The sequence below is a fragment of the Spinacia oleracea genome, chromosome 3 (assembly GCF_020520425.1).
Source record: "Spinacia oleracea cultivar Varoflay chromosome 3, BTI_SOV_V1, whole genome shotgun sequence".
NCBI lineage: Eukaryota > Viridiplantae > Streptophyta > Magnoliopsida > Caryophyllales > Amaranthaceae > Spinacia > Spinacia oleracea.
This window is the reverse complement of record NC_079489.1, coordinates 102,323,111-102,333,990: the sequence shown is the minus strand read 5'-3', so window position 1 is coordinate 102,333,990 and position 10,880 is coordinate 102,323,111. Positions and strand designations below refer to the sequence as shown.

The 10,880-nt window shown below is 39.8% G+C and overlaps 1 protein-coding gene across 1 annotated transcript; it reads right to left on the bottom strand.

Annotated features, from left to right (window-relative positions):
* Nucleotides 1-4,460: 4,460 nt before the first annotated feature.
* LOC110796552 (uncharacterized) lies at nt 4,461-9,835 on the bottom strand. Its single transcript, XM_022001613.2, has 2 exons — nt 9,716-9,835; nt 4,461-5,081 (listed from the first exon to the last, which is right to left on the bottom strand). Exons 1-2 carry the CDS (start codon nt 9,833-9,835, stop codon nt 4,461-4,463), a joined length of 741 nt encoding a protein of 246 aa, XP_021857305.2.
* Nucleotides 9,836-10,880: the final 1,045 nt, after the last annotated feature.

Below are 10,880 nucleotides of genomic sequence, written 5' to 3'. Positions count from 1 at the left end.
GGATCCAATCACCGATGAGATGTCCGTTCTGGAGGAGAAGGCACACTCGACGTTTTTTGTTGTGTCTTGTTGACGATATCACCACCGAGGTCGCGGAGGACGAAACCGCACAAGGTCTGTGGGTTAAGCTCGAGAGTCTGTATATGACAAAGTCCTTAACCAATAAGTTGCTTCTGAAGCAACGTCTGTTCAGTCTGCGAATGCAGGAAGGTATGCCTCTCCGAGATCACTTAGATCAATTAAACACAATTTTATTAGAATTGCGTAATATTGATGTTAAAATTGAAGATGAGGATGCTGCTTTAATTCTGTTAGTTTCTTTACCATTATCGTAGGAAAATTTCGTGCAATCGTTTATTGTCGGTAGAGATACTATATCTCTAGAGGAGGTTAGATCGTCCCTCCATACTAGAGAGCTGCGCCATAAGGCGACTGGTACAAGTACAGATAATCAGGCTGCTGGGTTGGTAGCCAGTGGGAGTTATGGGCATGGAAATTCGGGGAAGAAGAAATTCAAGAAACCAGTTTCTAAGGGTCCTAAACCTAATGATATCTGTAATTACTGTAAGGAAAAGGGACACTGGAAATCTGATTGTCCTAAGAAGAAGAGTCAACAGGATAAATCGCCAGGTACTACTGCGGTAGCTGATACCAATTCAGAAGAGGATATTTCTCTAGTTGCTGATGAGCACACGCATCACAGTGATGTGTGGATCCTTGATTCTGGAGCGTCTTACCATATATGTCCGCGCAGGGAGTGGTTTACAACCTTTGAGCAAGTAGACGATGACAATATTTCTATGGCTAATAGTTCTATTTGTAAGGAGGTTGGAGTAGGCACAATTAAAATTCGGACACATGATGGTAAATTCTGCACATTGAATGATGTTAGGCATGTTCCACTTATGACAAAGAATCTGATATCTTTGAGTATGTTAGACAACAAGGGTTTCAGTTTTCAGGGTGAAGGTGGAGTTTTACATGTCTGCAAGGGTTCGAATGTGGTTCTGAAAGGTGTAAAACGTGGTACCTTGAATTTTCTTCAAGGATCTACGTTATCAGGTTCTGTTGCTGTTGCATCCTCGGAGATTGATAAGGAGAACATGAACAAGTTATGGCATATGAGGCTTGGTCACATGAGTGCAAGAGGGATGCAAATTCTGTCAAAAGCGGATCTTCTTTGTGGTCACAAGGTCACAGATCTTGAATTCTGTGAACATTGTATTTTTGGGAAACTACATCGCAACAAGTTCCCTAAAGGTATACACAGAACAAAAGGCACACTTGATTACATCCATTCTGATTGTTGGGGTCCTTCCCGGGTGGAGTCTTTAGGGGGTCACAGATATTTTGTGTCAATGATTGATGATTTCTCACGGATGACTTGGGTGTTCATGATGAAGCATAAAAGTGAAACTTTTAAGAATTTCAGACAGTGGAAGGCATTAGTGGAGAATCAAACAGGGAAGAAGATCAAAAGGCTGCAAACTGATAATGGTTTGGAATTTTATTGGTCTGAGTTCGATGAGTTCTGCAAGAATGAAGGGATTGCTAGGCATCATACAGTCAGGGATACACCACAGCAAAATGGTGTAGCAGAAAGTATGAATCAGACACTTCTGGAGAGAGCTAGGTGCATGCTTTCTAATGCTGGACTAACTAGAAGATTTTGGGCAGAAGCGGGTAGTACAGCTTGTTATCTGATCAATCGTGGACCTCACACAGGTATACACCTCAAAACCCCTATTGAGGTGTGGTCTGGTAAGCCTGCTGATTACTCTAGTTTAAGAGCTTTTGGTTGTACTATTTATTATCATGTAAATGAGGGTAAATTAGAGCCACGAGCTAAAAAGGGAGTATTTGTAGGCCATGGGGATGGGGTTAAAGGGTATAGAATCTGGTCCCCATCTGAAAAGAGGGTTATACTAAGTAGAAATGTAGTCTTTGATGAAAATTCTATGTTTAACCCTACTGTGAAGTCGATTATTTGTGTCAGAAAGTGGTAGTGTTGAGAAACAGGTGGAGCAGCAAGTCACTCTAGATGAGAGTGAACCACAAGATGAAAGTCAACAACCACAGTCAGAAACAGAACCATCAGGTTCTTCATTACCTGTAGCGAATCAGCACAGTTTGGCTCTTGATTGATCAAAGAGAGCTAATTATGGGATGCCTCCCAAGAGATATGGTTTTGAAGATATGGTGGCCTATGCACTACAGGTTGCTGAAGAGGTGGATCCTAACCCTGATGAGCCATCCACCTACAAAGAAGCAATTACATGTACTGAGTCTACCCAATGGCTTGCTGCAATGGGAGATGAGATGGAGTCACTTCATAAGAATCAGACTTGGGAGTTAACCAAGAGACCTCGAGACAGAAAGATCGTCACTTGTAAATGGGTCTATAAGAAGAAGGAAGGAGAAACATCAGTTGAGGGTATCAAGTATAAAGCTCGAGTAGTAGCTAGAGGGTTCACTCAGAGAGAGGGAGTAGACTACAATGAGATTTTTTCCGCCAGTGGTCAGACACACTTCCATCAGGGTGCTACTAGCAATAGTTGCACATCAGGATCTGGAGCTTGAACAACTAGATGTGAAGAAAACTTTTCTGCATGGAGAGTTGGAAGAGGAGATATACATGACTCAGCCAGATGGTTTTCAGGTTCCTGGTAAGGAAGATTATGTTCGCAAGTTGAAGAAGTCCTTGTATGGACTAAAGCAGTCTCCGAGGCAGTGGTATAAGAAATTCGATAGCTATATGATAGAGATTGGCTACACCAGGAGTCCGTATGATTTCTATGTTTACTATAGCAAGGCAGCAAATGGTTCATTGATTTATCTGGTCCTGTATGTAGATGATATGTTTTTAGCTGTAGAGAACAAGTCTGATGTTCAGAACTTGAAGGATCTCCTTAGTGCTGAGTTTGAGATGAAGGATTTGGGTGCGGCTCGGAAAATTCTAGGGATGGAGATTTATCGGGATAGAAGCAAAAAGAAGCTCTTCTTATCACAGAAGGGATACATTCAGAAGATTTTGTCAAGATTTGGCATGTATACACCAAAGCCCATAGATACTCATAGTGCTGCAAATGCACATCTGTCTGTTGCTTTTGCACCTAAGTCTGCTGAGGAGAAGGAGTACATGTCTCGAGTCCCCTATGCTAGTGTAGTAGGAAGCTTGATGTATGCAATGGTCTGCACTAGACCTGATCTAGCACAGTCTGTTAGTGTTGTTAGTAGGTTTATGGGTGAACCTGGAAATGAGCATTGGCAAGCTGTGAAGAGGATTTTTCGGTACCTAAAAGGTACATCTGATGTTGGTCTCATTTATGGAGGTGATACAGAGTGTTTGGTGACAGGGTTTTCAGACTCTGATTATGCTGGAGATGTTGACTGTAGAAGATCTATGACTGGTTATGCTTTCACTCTTGGTGGTTCAGTTGTCAGTTGGAAAGCTACTTTGCAACCTACGGTGACTTTGTCTACTACAGAAGCAAAGTACATGGCATTGACAGAAGCAGCAAAAGAGGGAATATGGTTGAAAGGGTTGGTCAGTGATTTGGGTCTACATCATGATCAGGCTATAGTGTACTGTGACAGTCTCAGTGCAATTTGTTTAGCTAAGGATCAAGTACATCATGAGAGGACTAAGCACATCGATGTAAGGTATCATTTTCTAAGAAGTGAGAAGAGAATTAAGGTGAACAAAGTGGGTAGTGCTGATAACCCAGCTGATATGTTCACCAAGCCGGTTCCACATAGCAAGTTTCAACACTGTTTGAACTTTCTAAATGTTAGGAGTTGTTGATTGCCCTTTTGAGGGCAAAATCTGAGGCAGAGGAGTTTCTGGTACATCTGGAATTATAATGGTACATCTGGTACATCTGTTATTTGTGAGAGGATTCAAGTCAAGGTGGAGATTTGTTAGATAATGCCTTGAATCGGTCAAGCCCCTTACTGCAACGCCCCAGCACGGGGATCTCGCTAAGATAATAGGGGTGCTGGACGCAACGTGGTCCCCGATGGTGTCTGTTAATTTTGACACGGGTTATCTGTTTTAGGCCTATTTTCTGGGATTTTCCGCATCTGTCTAGAGAGTACCATATAAACTCTTTAGGTGATAACCTAGCCGTATTCTGTAATCTGTATTCCTCAAGATCAATAAAACTTTCCTCCCCTCTGCCTGTGGACGTAGCTAACACATTGTTAGTGAACCACGTTAAATCTCTGCGTTCTTTAATTACGTTATTTAATCTTTCTTTGCATCCGTTATAACACCTTCTTCTCCGTGATATTGTTCCTAGCAAGCTTATCATCAAACTTAGAAACATAAGAGTCGTTAGAAATGATAGCATAATGATGTTCAATGCATGCAATAGTGTCTAACTTCATGCAACTCTTCTTCTTGGCACAACATTCATCATCACTAGGAAGGTTGAAACTAGCCTTGGTATCTCCCGCCTTCAAGGTGATAGACCACCTTGAACATCAATGAGAGCACCCGCCGTGGCCAAGAATGGCCTCCCTAAGATAATAGGGGTGTGGGCGTCCTCATCAATATCCAAGACAATGAAGTCACCAAGAAAAGTTAACTTCCGTATCACAAGGGGAACATCATCAACTCTACCCAAAGGGAACATAACCAAGCGATCGGCTAGTTGCAAAGACATAAGGGTAGGGGTGAGATCACCAAGATTAAGCTTCTTATAGATTTTATAAGGCAAAATGCTCACGCTTGCCCCCAAATCGCAAAGAGCGTTATCAAATTTCAGGTTTTGAATGCTACAAGGAATCGAGAAACTCCCGGGATCCTTGAGCTTTAGGGGAAACAGGCTCAAAATAAAGGCACTAAAATTCTCTGTGAGATGCACGGTGTCCTTGGGGCCACAAGTTTGTTTTCCACACAAAATGTCTCTCATGAACCGAGAATAATGTGGCATTTGCTTAAGCGCCTCGGTGAAAGAAAATGACATATAGAGCTTACTAATAGTGTCTAGAAACTTGGAGAATTGGTCATCCAATTTGTTTTCGACAATCTTTTGAGGATAGGGGAGAGGAGGAGTAGGGAGAGGTAGAAGAGTATCCTACGTTGGCATTACACCATCAATCACGTCATCAACGTGAGACTTCTCTTCCACCACATCACAGTCCGTAGACTCATTTCCCTGATCCTTCTCCCCTAGAGAGAGGAGCCTCAACAAGCTTAGCACCATCATAATGTTAGGTTATGATACATATAAAGCATATATATTTCATGCGGAAAAACCATAAAGCCAGGAATTCAAATTAATTGCCACATAACAATTAGCATAATTTAGGATGCATACATTTGTAGCATGCCCTCCCTATCTGCTCCCGAACCGAACAAGAACAAGTTTAGGACTCCAAGTGTAGTCCCTCCGTAGATAGTCCACAGCACGTTCGGATCCGCCTTAGATTTAATTAACTAGAATTCAACCTAAGGTTTTAAGTTATTCGAATATAATTGTGACAAATTATTATCTTAGTTTTAACCTTAAAACTATATGAGTACTTGAATTGGGTTAATATAAATTGTGAATGCCATCACCTAATTATAGGGTTGGAATAATGGAATTAGAAGTCTAGTAGGTTTCAATTAATCTAATCCTATTAGAATTAGACATTAATTAAAACTAATAAGTTAATGTTTAATTCAACAACTAACTCTAGTAGCTTTAGGAAATTAATCTTTAATCTAATCCTAATTTCTTAAGGATTCGACGCATGCACGAACTCAACGCACACACGCACGCACAACCCATGAGGGGCGCTGGACGCGCGCGTGCACGGAGCAGGCTCAGCCCACAGCGCTGTGGCCCATTGCTTGGGCGTGCTAGCCTGGCCTTGCGTGCTGCTTGGCTGGGCCTGCGTGCCTTGGCGGGCTGCTGTGCTGCCTTGCGCGCATGGGCTTGCTAGGCGCAGGCCTAGCTTCGTGCTGGGCCTTGCGTCCAGCAAGCTCGTCCGATGTTTATTTCGTACGACGCGCTTCCGATTAATTTTCCGATTCCGGAATTCATTTCCGATTCTTCGAACAATATTTAATATTTTCGATTCCGGAATTAATATCCGTTTTGAACAAATATTTAATATTTTCGAATCCGGAAATATTTTCTGATTCCGATAATGTTTCCGATTCCGACAATATTTCCATTTCCGGCAATATTTCCTATTCCGGCAATATTTCCATTTCCAATAATATTTTCCGATACGTACCATGTTTCTGTTTCCGGCAACATCTACGACTTGGATAATATTTATGATTCTGATACGATCCATATTTCCGTTTCCGGCAATATCATCGTTTCCGGAGTATTCATAATTTTCCTTTTGACGATTTCAGCTCCCACTGGAACCGAGATCCGTTGATTCCGAATATCCATAAGTGGAGTATTTAATTCACTTAAATACTTGATCCGTTCACGTACTATTTGTGTGACCCTACGGGTTCAGTCAAGAGTAAGTTGTGGATTAATATTATTAATTCCACTTGAACTGAAGCGACCTCTAGCTAGGCATACACTTCACTTGATCTCACTGAATTATTAACTTGTATAATTAATTAATACTGAACCGCATTTATTAGACTTAGCATTGAATGCAACCTTGGACCAAGGGCATTATTTCCTTCAGTCTCCCACTTGTCCTTAGGGGCAAGTGTGCATTTCCTAATTCCTTTGTCGCCTGATGCTTGCTCATGAACATAAGGTAAGAGTTGTCATCCTTATTATGTCCATAGGTATTTCTCGTTTTCAGAGTTCAACCGATCAAATAAACAGATAATCATAGCCTATGATTCATCTAAGCACGGCCATGCATTTTACAATTTCTAGCTCTCCGAGTGGCCTTGTACAACTTTCAGCATCTCATCCCGGTTTATGGGAGGACAATCCCAATCTTGCGATCTTGAGATTAGACTTAGTTTGATAGGTGATTACCCGAGCGTTGCCGTTATAGCCTCCTTTTATGGTGCGACGGTTGACAACGTCAAACTAACCAGTTCTCAAACAAATAATCTCAAATCACTCAGGTATTGAGGATTAGTGTCTAATAATTTTAACGAAATTTACGTATGATAGATTTTTATCTCTTACAGTAAAGTTTCATAGGTCTGTCCAATACTAGTCTTCCCAAAGTAAGTATCTACGCAAATGATTGCGACATTGCCATGTCCACATAGTTCAAGAAACAGAACTACTAGTCATCTTGAATTCTAGTCGTCTAGCGTTTTCTATGCGTTCATCTTTATAGAAAACTCCGACCAGGGACCATTTTCAACTTTTGACATTCAAGTTCACTTGATAGACATTTCGTAGTCACAGGACTGGTCCTGACAGTCTATCTTAAATATATCGTCAAATTGAAGGGACTCATCATTTAATACTAAAGCAAGATTAAATGGAATACGAAAATACATTGCATATATGATAAATGTTCAACCCCAATGTTCTACAACCATGGGCCTCAAACCCATCTTTAAAACAGTTGGTGGAATTCAAAGCTATGCTTGATTTCCAGTGCTACAATGCGAGTGTTGCTTCTCACTTGTTGCATAGGTTTAGTTATCATGCTTTGACAATCTTAATATCCTTTTCATCGAATGTTCTTTGAGATAGGATGATAAGATTTTTTGAGTATGTTTATTTTGTGATCTAGTCTTTCTTGCTACACTACAAAAAAGAGGTACATATTCAGACGGAACAATTGTGACGGTCTAACAAAGAGTCGCAAGGAAGCTTGGGGCGCGAATATTAATTTGTAAATTGCGACGCTTTAGAGAGCTGCAAAATATTTCAACGTTATAAAGCGTCGCTATTTACAAATAAAAAGACACGTGGGTTCCACGTGTTTGTGAGGCAGCAAAGCAACTGAATTTTTGGGCAAAAAATCCCGCCTAACTCTCTCTGATTTTTTCGCAGAATCCCGCCTAACTCTCAACCTCCTCCCACGTTTCCCTCAACCTCCTCCCACCGACATACCTAGCTTGCTGCGTTACGAAACCTAACCACCCTCGTCAGATTTCCGATGAATTCGTCTCTCTCCTCCTCACCTTCAGCACCGTCCATTAACGAATTCCTTGAATTCCGTCTTCAACCTTTACGTTAGCAAAGTCAAATCTCCCAGTATAAGCTATCTCACTCCTCATCCTATAAATTCATGAAAAATCCCAATTATTGAATTCACAATTCGCCCAAACAAATTCAAGATAAATTCGTTGCTCTCTCTGGTTTTTAATTGGAGAAATTCAAGCATCCTCTGGTTTCTTAATTGCTGCTTCATCGTGTTGCCGGATATATTCGCCAGGTAACTTTTGGTCTGCTTCACGCCTTCACTATTTGATTTTTATCATATAACAATGTTTAGGGTTGATTCACTATTTTAATTTCCGTCATATATTGTTAATTCACGTTTTTTCATGTCAATTTCTAATGTCATCATATGCCTTTAAGTTTTCCATGTTATATTGCATCCTTAATTCAAGAAAAAAACTAGAATGGGTCTTCTTAGTTTCTTTGTTTTTCTATATACCGCTTACAGAGTGTTTGCTATTTCATTTATTTTAGTTTTCAATTGCAGATAGTTGGTTGTTTGGACGATAGTTGGAAAGTGGTAAACGGCTGCCTTCTTCTTCCGTGTTGTTACTACTGTAGGTATTGTCTATCTATTTCTAATTTTCTGCGGTATCTTTCTTGAATTACTTTGTACTTTTGTGATTCCATAGTTTTAAATTTGCAACACAGACATTTAGTGAGATTTAGGTGATAATCTCTGACCAAGATATCTGGTACTTCGTATGAAAAATCTGTTGTCAATCTTTAAGACACCTAGCTGTACTTGGTTAGTTTAGGTTGTCTTTAGTGAGAAACTTGGTGCATCAAATGTGCATGTTGTGACCTTAGAGAGGCCTTTTCTCTTCTTTGATTTCTTCATTAGTGTTTCTATGATTTAATGAATGACATACTTGTTAAAAGTAGTAATAGTTAAAAGTAGTAATAGAAACAGAGGCTAATTAATATGGCACTTCTATATTAGTTCTATATGACAACTTTCCTGATGATTAGTATCCAGATGCCGAAGTGGTTGCCATCTTGTTGATTAATCTGTATATATATTGCGCTTACTAGCTTTAAAACTCAGAGTTGTTATGATTAATCTATATATGTATGTTGAGCTTACGTAACTTATATGACACCAAGACGGTCTTTTGCGTAAGACCGCCTTTATAAAAGTTTGTATTTTCCTTTGTTAAATCAACCACACTCCAAAATACATTGACAACAAGATGCTAAAGTAAAAGCCACTCTCTGGAAATGGTAGTAGCATGGTAAATTTTTTTACATATTTACTCTACTCATAGTTTCCAACAGCTCATCATGTTACTTTAGAAGAGTTGTTTTCTTTTTTGTTCTAGTAGGGCCGTAGGGGTAAGTTAATATAGCAGTGAAACCAAACAAGCAATCCATACATATGGATATTCTAGTCCATTCTTTCCCATCTGAAGACGGTGATACAACTTCCAAGCAATTTATAGTACTAGAATGAGATTTTTCAGCTTAATCATTGAGCTACGCCACCATTTAGGCAAACATAACTCGTAGAAAACTAAAAACTAGGGGAAGGCATTGGAGCTAATTGTTCAGTTGCATCCCATAACTCAATCCTCGTTAAAAATGAAAAGAGGTAAGTGTGACAGACTTACCTCGGGGGCCATATAACCAAGTGTTCCTGTCTCTCCAGTCATGTCACTAGGATTTGACGCCTCAACACGGGCTACATCGAAATCTGCTATTTTCAGAGTCCTAGTTTTATATAGTAGCATGTTTTCTGTCTTTACATCTCTATGAACAATATTTTCAGAATGGAGATAGCTCAACCTGTTGAAAACACAACATATTAGGTTGGATGAGTTTGCAAAATTATTTGTCACTATAGAACTTATACTAATTGTTTGAACCCTTTCACTTAGCATTTTCTACTGTTATCTATGACTTCTTTTGAGGCTACACTGTTTTCTGTGACTGATTATGTGAAATGTGTGATTGATGGACTGACTGTAAGTAGAAAAGAACTGAACAAACTTTACACAAAACAGAACTGAGCTTTACAAAGCAGAACTTAGTATTAGGTGACTGATAAGCTCATTGTCTGTCTGTCATCATTATGTTAAGCTACTGCATGCTTTCTATATGTCATAACTGTAGTATTAGGTAGTGGCAGTGTATCGCAGTGTTAAATATCTTATCTTATTAGCACTTTGCTTGTCTTTATTATAAATTTCTTTGCCTTTCCCTGCTTTAGTTGGCACCAACTATAGGTTTGACTACCAGTTGTATGGAGTAAGGAATAAACCTATGCAGTAAGCACCCTAATCTGAATATCTGCAGTTCAAAACACAGAGAAGTGAGAGTATCTTTGAACTATAGCTTATCTGAGTTAAGGGATAGAACATCCGGTTTTCATTTTTGAACTGTCATAGCTGGGATGATAAACTCAGATAACCATTTCTGAGTTTCTATCATCCGGTTTTGAACTGTCATAGCTAACCAAATATTATCTTATCAGCACTAGCTTATTGTTTATCTGAGTTTATCATGTCAAGTTGAGAGTAGCTTTGAAAATAAACCAGTCCTGCTCTGATCAATCCTGATTGGATCAGTCCTGATCGGATCATTCCCGATCAGATCAGTCCTGATCGGATCATTCCTGATCGGATCATTCCTGATCAAATCAGTCCTGATCAGTCCTTACTGATCCATCCTGATCAGTTCTGATCAGTTCACTTCCGATCAGTTCACTTCTTCTCCTGATTTGTGTTGGTGTTGTTTAGGTTTAATTACTTTATCCCACACATAAATAATGTAATT

Coding starts and splice junctions, on each gene's coding strand:
- LOC110796552 (XM_022001613.2), bottom strand. CDS start 9,835: ATGCTACTATATAAAACTAGGACTCTGAAAATAGCAGATTTCGATGTA. Junction 5,082..9,715: donor TTGGTTATATGGCCCCCGAG/GTAAGTCTGTCA, acceptor ATGCCAACGTAG/GATACTCTTCTACCTCTCCC.